At 39.0% G+C, this 16787-nt stretch overlaps 2 protein-coding genes across 2 annotated transcripts in view; both read left to right on the top strand.

Moving 5' to 3' along the window:
* The window catches only part of LOC134752504 (serine protease inhibitor 77Ba-like), a 139221-nt gene that overhangs the window by 8351 nt on the left and 114083 nt on the right, over positions 1–16787 (top strand). The gene's annotated exons all lie outside the window — the stretch shown is intronic.
* The window catches only part of LOC134752684 (ATP-dependent RNA helicase DHX30-like), a 28296-nt gene continuing 12998 nt past the window's right edge, over positions 1490–16787 (top strand). Inside the window, exons 1-11 of the mRNA XM_063688365.1 lie at positions 1490–1738; positions 2171–2317; positions 2841–3039; positions 3313–3533; positions 4396–4488; positions 5038–5088; positions 5359–5503; positions 12510–12702; positions 13242–13359; positions 13747–13903; positions 14961–15120. Of these exons, the coding sequence (XP_063544435.1) occupies positions 1627–1738; positions 2171–2317; positions 2841–3039; positions 3313–3533; positions 4396–4488; positions 5038–5088; positions 5359–5503; positions 12510–12702; positions 13242–13359; positions 13747–13903; positions 14961–15120 (1596 nt within the window). The 5' untranslated portion in view covers positions 1490–1626. The remainder of the gene's footprint in view (positions 1739–2170; positions 2318–2840; positions 3040–3312; positions 3534–4395; positions 4489–5037; positions 5089–5358; positions 5504–12509; positions 12703–13241; positions 13360–13746; positions 13904–14960; positions 15121–16787) is intronic.

Below are 16787 nucleotides of genomic sequence, written 5' to 3'. Positions count from 1 at the left end.
TATGCTGCTGAGCTCCCCGATTAACTCGTTCACATATAAATGAAAGAGGACAGGTGAGGAAAGCCCCCCTGCCTCACACCACACTGAAGCCTATACTCATCAGTCTACTCCTGCCCATCTTACCCGATTGATCTGGTTGCTGTACCAGTACTTTAAAAGATTAATATATTCTTTCGGCAAACATGTTTTTTTCTAATTTACCCCAAAGTATGTCGTACGCAACCAGATCAAACGCTTTGGATAGGTCCAAAAAACACGCATATATTGGCGTGTTTCTGTCCCCATAGTACCTAACAGCTTGCTTAATTCATAATTCATTTATTGCATTTATAATCATGTGTTTACATAAGGTCTTACAAAGAGCATTTTACAGCTAAAGTGTTCACATGAACCCTGTGGCACAATATAGCGCTTTCCGTTGACAGACCTAGCCTAAACCCGATTTGTGCGTCGTGCAACTCTATATGCTTACAAAGTTGTGCATTAAGCAAACTGTCAAGCACTTTCGCCACTACTGTTGCAAGTGAGATTGGTCTATAGTTCCCTGGATCTGACAAGTCACCCGTTTTATTTTTCACCAGTGGAACTACTATTATTCTTGTAAGTTGCTCGGGCAGGTAAGCGTGTCTTAAGCAATGTCCTTAACATAGCAAGAATGCGCGGCATAGGTCCCTTCACACTCGTGCGCGAATCGCGGCGCGAAGCCGCGAACTCGAGTGTGAGGTCTAGTTCGCTAATCAGCGAAATCGACTCCTCGCTCGCGTTCGCGGCTTCGCGCCGCGTAGTCTGGAGCGAGCTTAAGGAATAAGCAGTATAATATTAGTCATTTACGATACAAGTGCGGAAAAGAGGAAATTCGAAACGAGTGGCGATAAATTAAAACACGACCGCAGGGAGTGTTTTAAATCGACACAAGTTGCGAATTACCTATTCGCACGTGTATCGTACAACGTTTTACAGTACATATGGCCCTTTAAACTTTCGACATATGCACGAAAAGTGCTCTTTTACGCACTAGTGCGAGAAAGTAGCACCATATGTACTGTAAAGTAAATTACTAACGTATTCCGAACTAGGCTTTAGGCTCCATTCATACGAGAGCTTAAAAAGCGTTGCGTGTGTGACGCAAACATAAGTAAGAGCGAGAAAGAGATATCGCTTTCTCGCTCTTACTTATGGGTGTACTTATGTGTGTATGGGTACTTTTTAAGCTCTCGTGCTAATGGAGCCTTATTATGGTTTATGGTGGGCAACAAATAACTCGACCAATTAATTACGAAAATCTAAATCCGTGTTACGTAGGTGGTTGTCAGGAATGTTAAAAATTGTCGGAATGTCACATTGCGTATGTTCTGTCCCTCACGGGTGCACGCGTGTAGCACATCTATAGGATCCTACCATCTATGGTCACGACAGTGACATTGACAGCTACTATAATAATACAGCTTCACTTTTTAAGTTTTTACCACAGTTATCTCAATTTTGGTTCCACTGTTTAGTGTTTACATTTATTTTAGACTTGAAACGTGATAATGATAAAACTTTAATTTTCAAAAAGAAATCTCAGGAACTAACTAAGACAGCGGCTTTTTTGTTCATTTTTTAACTTAAAATCAAATATAAACGATGATTTTAAAGCGGTTTTGCGCTAGTGTACAGTTTTATAAAAAATATTTTATTGCAGCGGCAAAAAATGTTCATACTTCATATAAATTTACTACAGTTAGGAATTACGGACGTAAGTGCTAGTATTAGAAGTATCATAACCTATTACCGGCTTCTTTTTGTTTATTAAATTTGCTTTAGTTAGGTATCTTCTAATCGCCCAAAGGCCTTCGAGACCAGCATTCAAATCGAAATTGCATATGTCTTGATTGATATAATAAGATATAATTTAACAGTATTTTTTTCACGTTTTTATCTTAATTCATTACACACTAGGATGTAGGCTAAAGCTCTGATTTCCTAGAATAGCGGTGCCGTCGTATAGCGTACTCCATTTATATAAAATACTACTCCAGTATTATTTTGTATGAAGACAGCCATAATAATATGACGGCACCGCTATCCTAGGACAACAGAGCTTATCCAACTTTTTCCAGTTGGGCACTCAAACTAAGTATAATATGAAAAAAATATTTCTTAATAACACTGTAACCGTGTTTTTCAGATTGCAGTATAATAAGTAAACATAAATTGCAAACACAGTTTATTTTAGCTAATATTGCTTGTCGCAAATGTCAAGTGCAAAGGCATTACTCAAGAGGTCTATTGGATGATGACACATCGGACTTGCAGAATGCAATAAAAGAGAGAGGTGAGTGACACGACATTGTTGACAAGAAAAATGCAGTTGTGTAATTACTCCAGGTATATGACAAGTGCCTTACTCTCATATCTCTATCAGATGACTAAAGAGATAAATTAAGATAGTCATTGGTGTTCCCAAAAATGCTAAATAACCAGCACCATTCATTTCATTACCACTTTCAGTGCCAAGCACCCCATTTCCAACATGAAGTGAACCCACCTAGTGGGTTATCACTTATTGTTTAACAATTATTGATTTGATTTGTAATTACGTCAAGCAGCCGCCCACCTCCCATAGACCAAAAAAGGTCTCCATTCGCATTGTATTCTTGGCAGTGAATGTGTTAAAATTAAAATCATCATCACTTATTATTGGACAATTTTTGAATTGATTTGTAACAACTGATAACCTCAAGCAGCCACCCACCTCCCATAGACCTATAAAACGGCCTCCATTTGCATTGTATTTTAATTTCTTAGACAAATCCAAAATACTAGGTAAAAACTTAGATAAGGTTTATATCTTGCAGAACTAAAAAATCTGTCTGCCATATTCCCAAACCCGCGGGTCACACTTAACGAGCTAGCAGCCAAGTGTCCCGACCATGTGTTTGATGTTCACTACAAGCAGACCTCTGTAGCCCCAAAAGGCGTTAGGAAGAAGGCTGTACAAAATGACTGGACCTGTACATATTCATTTGTGTGGCCGCAGAAAAACAAATTTGAAAGGTATTTTTTTTTTACTGTAGAACTAAATAAAAGCAATTAAAATCAAGCGTGAGTCGGACTTAATTACTTTGTTTATGATATGAGTTTAAAGTCATTTCTTCACTCACGTTTCACACAAAAAAAAAAATTCATTGTTAAAAATTGTGAAATGTACGGAACCCTTGGAACGTGAGTCTGACTCGCACTTGGCCAGTTTTTAGTCTATGAAATTCACCAGTTAATATTATAAATTAAAACCATTATGTGTTTCAAAATCCAATTTAAATATTCCAGCACAGCAAAGTCAAAACGCCTAGCCGCAGAGAAAGCAGCATTTCAAGCTCTCCACTGGCTACAAGTAAACAAGAGGATAGACAATAAAGGTCAACCATTATTTGATAAAACTGTTCTAGAAGAACTGAACAATTCATTACAAGAACCAATCAGAGCCAGTATCAGTGAGAACTCTATGGAAAGAATTAGCAGGATATGGGAAGACTACGAAAATGGAATAAGTGAGTTAAGCACCATCTATGAAAGATTTGCAAAACTAAATTTGTTTGAGGGAAGCTCATTCAAGTCATTCCATGCAACAAGATATTTTAGAAATTTAAAAAAAGCAGAGCTGTTAGGTATTTTACTGTAACTGTGAGATGAGGTTATTTGTTTTGTCCACATGTATTGTTCACATTGTTGCTGCAGAACTAATATTCTCACATCTTCGGTTTAGTGTATGTAATTATTCCAAAGAACAGATAGAGATGGCGAGGATATAAAATAAACAATTAACAGCCCTCTTAATAGGCAATATTACGCGAACCTCTGCGTAGGTGGCGCCACTAGCACAATCTGAGGGCCTATCGCGAAAGAAGAAATCGAAATTACGCTATCTCTGTCACTATTATTCACAACGACGGGACTTAATCGCGTAAAATAAGTTTTAAATTTACCTCCGACGTTTCGAGGACGGCGTTGCTGGATTAAGTCCCGTCGTTGTGAATAATAATGAGTAAAAATCGTGAAAGTTTAAATCAGTGATCTCTGTCACTCTTGCATATTCGAGCGATAAAGAGGCAGGATTCACGTTTCCCGGTAGGTCCTCTGTAAACCAACCGCCTTGATGCATCAATGTGATATTTTATTTATCTCTGAAAACTTGTCATAAACCTGTTAAAGAACTTGAAAAAAAACACAAATTAAAATATTTTCATAGAAAATAGTTTAATTTGTTCTTAGAGTAACCTGTTAAAGGTACACTATGTATAAATTACTCTATGGTTTACTAAAAAGGCTAGTGCTGCACTCTGGTGGCAGAACATTTCAGTAATATTGTGTTAATAAATAATAGTGTTTTTATCGTTTTATATTTTTCCTCAGAGGACATATGTACGGCAACGATTGATGCAGCATCAAAGAGGGTTATTGGGACACCAGCAGTTTTAACAAAAGATTCTAGCATTGACGAAGAAGGTAATCAATTATACCTTCTATAACAATATTTGCTTCCTTGCATACTTTGAACACCTCTAAAGGATTTGCAAACATACGTGATCGAGATGACGAGTTTGAATGCTCTTAGCGACTATTTTTTTTCTTTATACGAGTATGTATAAAGAAAAAATATAGTTGTTCTTTATACCTAGGTACTCATAGTAGTGAGAACAATATATATAATAAATAATTATTTATGAATACTTAAATACATTGAAAACACCCAGAACTCGGGAACAAGACTTGTTCCTGAGTTATGAGTGTACTTAGTATCCATACTCATCACACGATTGCCCTTAGCAGGGTTTGCACCCGGGACCATCGGCTTCATAGGTAGGGTCAGGGTCTTACGTTATTCCAATTACCTATAGCTAGGCATTTGAGCACATGCTGGCTTCAATAATCTCATCTGTCAATAGGCCTCTGCCGCGCCCTCTGTGTTGAGACTATAGTTTTAACCACATTATCGCCATATCCCAGCACATTTCTGTTCTCGTATTAGAATGCTTTGCTTGTTTTTTGTTCTAGATGAACAACCACTAAACACTGATTTGGCGTATGAACCTGATGTTTTATCAGGTAAGTAGTTATAAGGACGGTTTGAAATGGTAACGTTAATGAAAGTTTATAAACCTTAACATTTGTGGCCATCGAGGAAAAATTCCTTTAAAATCTCTCTCAAAGTTCAAAATTGTCCCTATTCACCCCATTTGACGGTACATAATGTAATTTTATGGGTCTTTGTTTTGACCTATACTGTTTCTAGTGGTGAGGAATACAGTATCTATATATTGTTTATGGTGATGAGACTGATGAGTTGTCCTTAAATTACTTTTTGTCCATGAATAGAAACGAAAATCCCCGTGCATCCTGTCTACGGCAGGCACATATCACCGCCGACAGGAACGGCGCTCGACAGAAGAAAGAGACAGCTGATGAAATCATTTGGCGTATACGACGAAGAACGCACACCATTACCCATTGATGAATACAGGTAAGTGCGCATGGTGCTATAATAAGTTCTATGTATTAAGGCATAAGGTATCAATTTGATTGACAACCTACCTATTATGACGCGATACTTTCCATTTCTGTCTTTTATACTAAATTAAAAAGGCTGTATGTGACGTTTTTATCCGCTTACGTCGTGTGACGTCAAGAAATGAAACCGAGAGTGAATGTTACGTAGCATAAGTAACACAGTTACTTTTGCGGTTGATGCAAGTTTGGCCTGCTTTTTTTCGAGACAAAAAGTGCTCATTTGTCTTAAGTAAAATAGGAGAGCTGAAAATCGAGCTCTATGGATGCCTCGTTAACAGTGTGGCATGTTATTCCAAAAGTTTGCAAATAACAAAAATTGTATGCTCGCATAGATAACTTGTTGTTTTAGCGGTTTATTTTAAGTCACTATTCCTGATGGCAGCAGCTACCTTACAAATTATTATTTAACCACCGGTAAAATTAAGTTTGTGGGCGGTGTTATACGTCAGCTGAATAAAAGTGAACGCGTTTACGTCAGAGCAGCTGATCGGACCAATTTCACTAGTTTCTCTTCGTCGTAAGGAGGTTACGGTGTCAGCTCGACCGGGATTGGGGTCGCGAGGCCGTTCTCTTTTGACGTTTTGGCGCGAAACTTTGACGGGAAAGTATTAAACTGTCAAAGGTGGAACGTCACTTTTTAGGGTAAAGACAAAGGGTAAAAACAGGACCCTATTACTAAGACTCCGCTGTCCGTATGTCACCAGGCTGTATCTCATGAACCGTGACAGTTGAAATTTTCACAGATGATGTATTTCTGTTGCCGCTATAACAACAAATACTAAAAAGTACGGAACCCTCGGTGCGCGAGTCTAACTCGCACTTGACCGGTTTTTTTTTCTTTACGTTCTAGGTGGAATCCATGTGGTTTCTTGTTATTAGTAACTGTGTTATTTTATTTGTTTTGATTTGTGTCTTGTTTAGGTATAGAGTTTCGGTTTTGGATATCGGACCTTGGAAGACAAACAAATCCATGAAATCTATATCGTACTATAATGGCCTAGGATCTCTGGATGTCAAGAGGCAAGAGGACCTCAGGAATTTCAACGAAATGTTTGACTTTTATTAGTAAATAATTGTACCTTCAGTGTACCTCTTCCTAGAATATTTTTTTGGTAAATATAATATAATGCTGTAATGCTTATATATGTTAAATAAATGAAATGAAATAACAATAGAAATACCTATTATGGGACAATCATACGCAAATCAACCTAGTGTACACAGTTAGCTCAATAAGGCTTGTGTTGTGGGCACTAAACGACATACAGGGTGAAATTTTAACCACCAGCCATACTCTGCGTAGTTACTTTATAGGTCTTACTGAACAACTCTTATTATGGGACCAATGCCGAAATCGCGAAAAAGAATTTGGCTGTTTCATACTCGTTAATTCCGGCTGATGTGATGCCGCTGATTTCTATGGGAAAACCAACTATTTTTTCGCTATTTCGGCATTGGTTCCATAATAACAGTTGTTTAGTATGACCTATAATGTTACTAAGCACAGTGCAGTGGCTGGTGGTTAAAATCTCATTCTGTATGTAGGTATAGTCCGATAAGAAATTGTAGAAAATTATTGAGGCGCGACTTCCTACGTAACTTTCACATTTTTGACGTAAAATGCTTAAACATGGCAACAATTTAGTATGGATTTTTTTAAGTTCCATTTTATTATTTTTTACTATTTTATGTCGCACTATATTCATAGAAAACATGCATAACTAACTCAGGAACAAAGATCTGTGACAAACAAATAAATGCCCTTACCAGGGTTCGAACCCGGGACCACCTGCTTCGTAGGCAGGGTCACCACCGACTAGGCTAGTTGCGGAATTGTTGAATATTCTATATCTTTTCTATACAAAAAAGAAGTATTTTAATGTCTGTAGAGGCGACAAGTGGTTCTCCTCTTATTTATCGGATCGTGTCCAGGCAGTCCATGCTAGCCGCTCACTTTCTGATTGGTGTGCACTGAACACCGGAGTTCGAAAAAGGGCGAAATATTGTACACTACATAATTCCGAAAAATTTTATTCCGAATTTTAGAATGTCGAATTTTATCATTCCGATTTTTAAATAGACCCATCAAAATTCCGACTGTCGTAATTACGAACGATGAAAATGACGAATCACGAATTAATATTTCCGAAAACCCTAAAAGCCGAATTTTGTAAATTACGAACCACATAATTCCGATTATAACAATTCCGATAGTGACAAACACCGAATATAACAATTACGATTTTTGAAATCACGAATTCCGAATTGCCATTATTCCGAAGTTTTAAATTCCGAACCACATAATTCCGATTATAACAATTCCGACAGTGACAAACGCCAAAGTTAACATTTACGATATATAAAATCACGAATTCTGAATTGCCCTTATTCCGAATTGACGTGATTCCTATTTCAAATATCCCAATTATTAAATTTCCGAATAACAACATTCCGAATATATTGATATCCTAACCCCCTAACCCACTTCTGGCAACAGTTCGTTTTTTATTATTATTTACTAGAGATAAATCACAAATTTTACATGGTAATTAATAAAAAGTATCGTTAAACCAGAATGGTTTGTCTCGATACTCCATTCCGCAGTACTTACATAATCAAATATACAATACGATACTTAGGCACACATCCAGTTCGTAAACAACACAATAATTGCAAAGAATCACAAGTGGGCGCATCTCATCACACCGGCCGCGGCCGGCCGAGCAAAACTAGAACCGGTCGGCGCCTACTCGATACAGGCTGCTCCCTTTATGCTATACGAAATAACATAATTATTCAATTTAGTTAAAATAATTTAATTGTTTAAGCATTTCTTTTTTAAGAATATTTCCTATATTATTTGGCGTTATCTTATCTTTCCATTCTTTAGGTAATTTATTTGGCGTTATCTTATCTTTCCATTCTTTAGGTAGGTTTTCTTGGGGGTCGCAGTTCTAACCTAACCTAACCCACTTCTGACAATAGTTCGGGTTCGCAGGGTCGCAGGGTCTGCCTAATTTATTTATGCCGAATTTTTATGCCAAAAATATTTTATGCCGAATTTAACATGATGCGGCACGACAGTCACCCGTAATAATTACTAAAACGTGATTCTTCATTTGAATATCACGGATTTCATTTTTCCGACCTTACAAAAAACCGAATTTCTGAATACCGAATTACTGAAACGTGAGTCTTTATTTGAATATCACGAATTTAATTTTTCCGACCTTACAAAAGACCGAATTTCTGAATACCGAATTATCTTATTTCCGATGGGACAATGATTTTTAATAATTCCGAAAATTCGGAAAAAAGGATTTTCTGAAAAGTGTAAAATCGGAACTTTAAGCTTTCGGTCAAATGACAATCAGATTTTAAGTTTTCGGAAATAGCACATTCGTGATTTTATTCCATCGTGTTTTTTATAATCGTAATTTTGATATTTCGAACTTATAAAAATCGGAAAATGGTATTTCGGAATATTTGGGTGTTCCCCGAAATGATACCTATTTCGCCCCTTTTCTCTCTCTGGCCCGATGGTTGACTGGTAGATATTATGGTCATTAGGTATTAAACCAATTTTTTAACATGTAAAAAATGGAAAAAGTTACGGATTGCGGAGGTTGCGGGTTCAATTCCTGCCGGAAGCGTAGCTTTTTCCATCTTTTCCTTTAATATAAAATTAGGTAATAAGTCCGCCATTTGTACATTATTTTTATGTTTTGTGCAATAAAGTTTAAATAAATAATATCCTTAAATTCTAACTTTCCTTAGATGACATGAAATGATGTGAATAACACGTTTCGTGCCCACTGTATATATTGTTATACTAAAATACGTCAATTAATATCGTCACATCGAATCACCGACATTACCAGTTAACCCCGTACTTGGTCATTCCGTGGCAGGACTCCTGTTCCCGTAACCCGGTTTCGCGCCCCCGATTCAGCCAGCGGCCCACTTGCCCGACCCCGTTCGCGCGCTCGCGGCCCGTGACCTTCGCTAGGTCACCCCGATCCGAAACCTCTGCGATTTGACCTTGACTGTTTAGGCATATTTTTGTTGTCAACTTGGGTTGTGGGTAGACACAGCTATTTTATTTGGCTTCTTATCTGACCTTGAAATGTCAATATTGGGAATATGGAATAGGTACATTTACATTTGCAGGGCCGTGCGTGACCCCCTTATTTGGTCTTGACTTATAATTTTCCAAGATATTTTATATCTAAATTATTATGTTTGTCAATGTAAAAGTGAGGAGCTTTCGTGCTGAATTAAAAATAATTTAAAACAATTATCTACTTTCAGAGTCCAATGCACTGCAATGCAATAATACTGTCAGGTTATTCATGTCAATAATATTATGCATAGTGAACCAAAGCCATATGAGGGTTTTATTATTTGCTCCGTACTGGCTCGTATTGTAGGTGAGGTGAGTAGGTACTTATTTTAATGACGCCTATTGTCATAACAGGGGCAGTACTGGTTGAGTACAACCAGTGACCGCTCTACTCCTTAAGAGCTTATTACACTATCCTAATTAAAGCGACTAACAAGAGGGACGCCGCTATACGTGAGACGCGATAAGAGATACATCCTATCGTTTCTCACGTATAGTGGCGTCCCTCTTGTTAGTCACTAAATTAGAAAATGTTACCATTAAAGGGAGGATTCAATTACAATTTTTCAGCAAGGAGGGCGTGATTCATAAAACACAAGTAGATCCATAGATTAAATGCGATAACAAAGAAAGTTCCTATGTAGGTCCAGTTTAAAAAAATGTTTATATCGGCAAAAATTGTTTTTCACGATAGCTTAAAATCTCGTACTAATGATCTTACGTCCTGCGAGAGCGGGAAGCAGCTAAGCTATATTCTAGTGTGATCGTCATACTAACTTATATTACTTTCTCACTCTAAAAGAGTTGCCTTTTGTTTTGCCGGACTGTAAGCAGGACCATGAGCATGACTACTGTAAGTTAGATTTAAACTGTCACTTTTGATAGGTGCTGACGATTTTGACGTAGACGTCATCACAGAATAAGTCGTCATGACGATTCATGGAGCGACAGTGTTCATAAAAATCGAAAGTGCTGTTACTTTCACCCTCGCTCACTTTTCTACTTTTGTAACCAGGTTTCCATTTAAGGTCAAGTAAGAGTAAAAGCGCGGATAAATCTTCAACTCATTAGAAATATTGACACTGTAAAAAACATAAAACTGCAATCAATGTGTTGTTTTTAGAGTTCCGTACCCAAAGGGTATAAACGGGGGTTCTATTACTAAGACTCCGCTATCCGTCTGTCCGTCTGTCTGTCACCAGGCTGTATCTCACGAACCGTGATAGCTAGACAGTTGAAATTTTCACAGATGATGTATTTCTGTTGCCGCTACAACAACAAATACTAAAAAGTACGAAACCCTCGGTGCGCGAGTCCGACTCGCACTTGGCTGGTTTTATTTTTTTTCAAATGCCGAAACTTTATTTTAAACAATAAATCTGTGCTCAACCCCAGCGCATGTAAATTCTGCATCTCTAGTATTACTTATACATATATTTCTCTGCTACGATCAACACTATACACGCTTCTACACTAAATATGATACGGTAGTGACTGACGAATTTGACGTAGGAGCTACGTCATGAAGTGACAGTGTTAATAGAAATTGAAAGTGCTTTCGCTTTCAAGTACTTTCAATTGCCGAAAAAGTACTACGTCACATCGTTCACTTTCCCACTTTTAAATGTAGATTTTTAGAACATAACGCTGACACACTCAGATATTGTACTGTGTTGTGCTAAAAAGAATTGATAGTAATAAATTGTATTGTAATAAGTAGGGTAATAAGGAGGTAAAACCGGTCAAGTGCGAGTCGGATTCGCGTTCCAAGGGTTCCGTACATTACACAATTTTTAACAATGTATTTTTTGAAATGAAAATGAGTGATTGAATGAAAATGGAGACCAAGGCTCTCCGAAACATGTCGCGCTAGTGACTAAAAATACGTGAGTGAAACCGTAAAATTAGCTTAAAGTGAAATGTCTTTAAAAAACCCTTATGGGGTTCGGATCAAAAACTAAATAATTCAATTCAGTCCGACTCGGGCTTGACTGCACATTTCTAATAGGTTTCCTGTCATCTACAGGTAAAGAACAATTTAGTGTATTTTTTAAAATTTTCTCATTGTTCATATTAAAGTTACTTAAATTTACAACTTACTTTATCATAAGTAAGAAAGTGAACAGAGTGACGCAGTGATAGTTTCGGCGGTTAAAAGTGAGAGTCAATTTCTACGCACATTTCACTTCATGACGTATTATTATACCTAGACTTGACGTCAAAATCGTCGACATCCATAGAATCATTGTAAAAGGAATGCGGTGCATTAAGTTGATCGTTGGCTGCGTGCGTGACACTCGCCTGGCGGCTACAGGGCACATTACTTATGGTTGAAAGAATGACAAATGAGTATGACAGTGGTTTGGTGTCAAATTTGGGCCCACGCCGCCCACGAAAGACCATCGGTTTTATTTCCCTCCCAATTCGCACAATGAAATAGCCACGAGAAATTTGCTAAGTAGTGTTATTCCATGACGACCGGTCTGGCCTAGTGGGTAGTGACCCTGCCTGTGAAGCCGATGGTCCTGGGTTCGAATCCCGGTAAGGGCATCTATTTGTGTGATGAACACAGATATTTGTTCCTGAGTCATGGATGTTTTCTATGTATTTAATTATTTGTATAAGTATTATATATATCGTTGTCTGAGTACCCACAACACAAGCCTTCTTGAGCTTACCATAATATTTATTTATTACTATAATATTTATTTATTTATTATTTATTTATTTATTTATTCCAGATATAGGAACTTGAAAGTCACTGATAGCGCTTGGTTCTAAATTATCCTCGTACTACCCTTTTACACGATAGGTACAATACGTTTCATCTTTACAGCGATGAAATAACTTCAGCGATTTCCCAATCCCGAGTTGCGGTGATCGTTGGGGCAGCGGGATGCGGCAAGTCAACTCGGGCTCCTCTCGCCGTGTTGCGGAGTTGCCCTGACGCGACGGTGATAGTGTCGGGCCCGCGACGGGTCGCCGCGGTTGGACTCGCGAGGCGGGTCGCCGGCGAGCTGGGAGAGAAGGTTTGTGGTCATATCATTTAGTCATACCCCAAAGCTTCTAGATATTATGGGACACGTAACCCGGGCACCTTCCGCGTTGTTACGTAATAGCCTCTTTGCATGCATCGCCGCTTTCAAGGCGGATCGCCGACTAGCTGGAGGAGGTTTGTCGTCATACGATTTAGACATAACCTGAAGTTTTTTTAGATATTATTATTGGGACGAGTGACACGGCTTATAATATATTTCGCATTGTTGCATAGTAGCCTCTACGCACGACCGGTCGGGCTTTCGTTTTTCCATCGAGCTAACTTTGTTACAAAAAATCACTACGATTATTCAGCCCGGGCCTACCAGCTACCTAATCTCAATCAATCCGAATACCAACTACATAAGACATACGAATACGTTTTTCTTCGGTTAAAAACATATCTTACTATGAAAAAAAAAATGTCAAATTTTATGAATAAATAATTGAATTGAAATACTTAGTCACAAAATCCTGCACCCCTAGAGAGATTACAAAGAACTGGCATATTATCTTTATGAATATTTTATAGGTGGGCGATACAGTAGGCTACCAAGTGCGCCTAGACTCGAAGCCACCCCGTCCCCCTGCGGGCTCCATACTCTACTGCACATCCGGGGTTTTGCTTCGCAGGCTGCAGGCTAATCCTGGTAAGTTAGATCCCTATGTCTCTTGCGTCAGTTTGTTGATAATACTTACTATAAGTATTCTTTTCTTGTCATTAAAGCTGACCTGATGACAAAAATGAAAGAGCACAAGATTTTCATTACACTACCATAAAGTCAATGTAAAATAGCTTTCAAGATAGTCAAGGAGGCAAAATCAAACGTACATACGTAGTTTAGTTAAGTGTTGAATCTATGTAACGCATTGGTGTAAACTGTAATGTTACTTTAATTTATGATTCCAATAAATAAATAACGTACATATATTTTGATATCTAAATGAGGTCAAAATGATGTCATTTAGATATCAAATGTAAGTTTGAATAGACCACATGATGATCCTGGTATTATACTCGTAAACTAAATTGGCAGGTCTTCACGGATGCAGCCATGTGTTCATCGACGAGGCTCACGAACGCGACGTGAACACCGACATAACACTGCTTCTGCTGAAGCGAGCGGTGACCCTCAACCCGGATCTACGTGTGGTCGTCATGAGCGCCACGCTCGACGCAGACGTATTTACGAGGTAAGCTAATAGTAGATTGTCAACCAAGAGTGGAAAGCGAACCAATGCACCCGAGATATTTTGGCGTTCGAACGAAGTGAGAGCGCCAATAGTTCGAGGGTGAGATGGTTACTTTTACCCGAGTTAAACACTCTACTTTTCATTTCGACTATGAGGAAAGTCAAACACAAGAAATGTAGGTTTATTATTGGTAAGTACATATATTTCTTTAGAACAAATTATAGGTAAACCACATAACAACAATAAACGTAATTTAGTTGAAGGTTACGGTAAAATTAAAACTATTCGAAAAATTAAGTTTTGCCAGGCATATTTATATTAGAATTACTTTCCACCCAAGGATGGGAAAAGCAATTTTCCACCCGGCTATCAGCCTATGAAAGGTGAACTTTCCGAACGGGAGAGATGAAAAATTAATAGAGACGAGGGAAAAAACGAGTGTATAACAAGAAAATGTTAAAACAACAACAAACTACATACCATTAGGTAGTAATAAATATTTTAAATATACATACCCGTAAATTCACGAAATTTTTTATATATTTGACGAGGTCTACAGATCACAGAGCTACTTGTTAGGGAGTCTTACACAGTCTGAATAAGTTCAGTTGTAGCAAAACCTGACACCTCTGCATAACGATTCATGGGTCAGATGTTTATGCGCTTTGTGCCTTACTGAAACTGAATTCTGGCAATTTACCGTACGAATTGCATATACGGGAATCAAGCATTTCTGACCAACCTAGGTGCTATTCTTATTCAAGATTCAAGCTTTTATTCATAAAACATAGTATTTTACATGTCAAAATTTCATAAGTATATACAGATTGATACAATTCATTCACAAAATTGGGTAGGTACATAATAGGTACACACATAGTTATAATTAACAACAGGTTTAGATTTCCAATTTATTCACTACACGCTTTGACAAATTCGTCAATCGTCGTCAAATCGTAGGAAGGGGTGAGACCTTTTCTCTACGTAACTTCTGTCTCATTTTGATAAGGTTTGGTGTTCCAAACACAACTCCTAATTTTATTGTATACATTTGCAGATATTTCGACTCGTGTCCAGTCGTTGAGGTGCCTGGGCGAACATTTCCTGTGGAAACTCTATATCTGGAGGACATCAAACGGAAATACAATCTGGAACTTTCCAGCACATTCGAAAACTGCAAAAAAAAGGACGGAAAGCCACATGTTAACTGTCAAGAGGTGTGTATGTGCGATCGTTTTGCTGAGATCTCCAAGCATTATTGAACGTACCTGTGTTTGAAATAGATTCTTGTACAGCTGCTCGCTACAGGCGCTCAATCATTAGAGACAGTGTAGTCAGTGCTCCTGTCGAAGATCCTCAAAAACGGATCAAAACATGTCGAGCGTTTATTCGACTAAATAATACGTAAGATACGACTAAACAATACCTCAACTCCCCATTGCCGTTGAACTGGATGAGCTACCGTCAAGGGACGAGGTTGCTCTTGCTATTAAACAACAGCAAAACAAGCGTGCGGCTGGCGTCGACTTTATACCAGGAGAACTGATTAAATACGGCGGCGAGGAGTTGCAATCAGCTATGTGGAAACTTTTTGTTCTTATATGGGAGAAGGAACGAGTCCCTCATGACTTCAAGGTCTCTCGCATAAGGGCATTATATAAGAACAAAGGTGACCGTTCTGATTGCAACTCTTACCGTGGTATTTCGTTGTTATCGGTCCCCGGGAAAGTCTTTGCCAGAGTCTTGCTGAACCGCCTAATGGATATATCCGAAAAAATACTTCCAGAGACCCAGTTTGGCTTCCGGCCGGACCGAGGCACCTGTGAAGCTATATTCTCAGTGCGTCAGCTAGAAGAGAAGAGCAGAGAGCAAGGTCGTCAACTGTTTCTCTGCTTTGTTGACCTCGAGAAGGCATTTGACAGCGTGCCTCGTGAAGCCCTCTGGATAGTTCTGAGCAGGCTTGGATGCACGGAGAAGTTTGTAAGGCTAGTGAGACTCCTACATGACGACATGGAGTGCTGCGTTGCTACCGACGACGAACAATCGGACTTCTTCCGCGTTACGTGCGGGGTGAAGCAAGGTTGCGTCCTAGCACCCACTCTGTTCGCAATGTATTTTTCGGTCGTAGTCCGAGAAGTCTTACTCACATGCTCTGAAGGTGTTCGCGTCCGCTATCGCATTGACGGCAACATTTTCAATCTGGCCAGGTTTAAAGCACGCACAAAAGTCTCATACGCAGTGATCACAGAGATCATGTATGCAGACGACTTGTGCTTTGTGACTGAGTCCCCGGAAGGCATGCAACAGCTCATGTCCAGCTTCGACGAGTCCTGTCGCAAATTTGGGCTCAAGATCAGTGTCAAGAAGACTGAGGTGATGTCGCTGGACGTTCTCAGTCATCAGACACTGGTCGTTAGACTCGGCGAGGACCAGCTGAAGCAGGTAGACAAGTTCCGCTACCTAGGGAGCACGTTAACATCCAAGTGCGACCTTGATGCTGAAATTAACTGCAGGATCGGGGCTGCGGCTGCAGCTTTTGGCAAGTTAGACCACAAGGTCCTCAGCTCACATGACTTAAAACTGGCCACTAAGATATCCGTTTATGTGGCAGTCGTGCTGCCTAACCTTCTATACTCCGCTGAGACGTGGACCGTTTATCGCCGCCATATTCGCATGCTGGATCGGTTCCACCTCAGATGCCTACGCAAGATACTGAAGATCCGATGGTCTGATCGTGTTCGGAATACCGAAGTTCTGCGTAGAGCAAATGTGGGTGGTATCGAGGTATACCTCATGCGACGTCAGCTTCGGTGGTGTGGTCACGTTTCACGGATGAACGACCAGCGTGTGGCTAAGCGCATCTTTTATTCTGAGCTTGAGGAGG

The sequence above is a fragment of the Cydia strobilella genome, chromosome 2, assembly GCF_947568885.1.
Source record: "Cydia strobilella chromosome 2, ilCydStro3.1, whole genome shotgun sequence".
NCBI lineage: Eukaryota > Metazoa > Arthropoda > Insecta > Lepidoptera > Tortricidae > Cydia > Cydia strobilella.
Note: the sequence above shows the minus strand (reverse complement) of the source record. Positions and strands in the feature narration are given on the sequence as shown.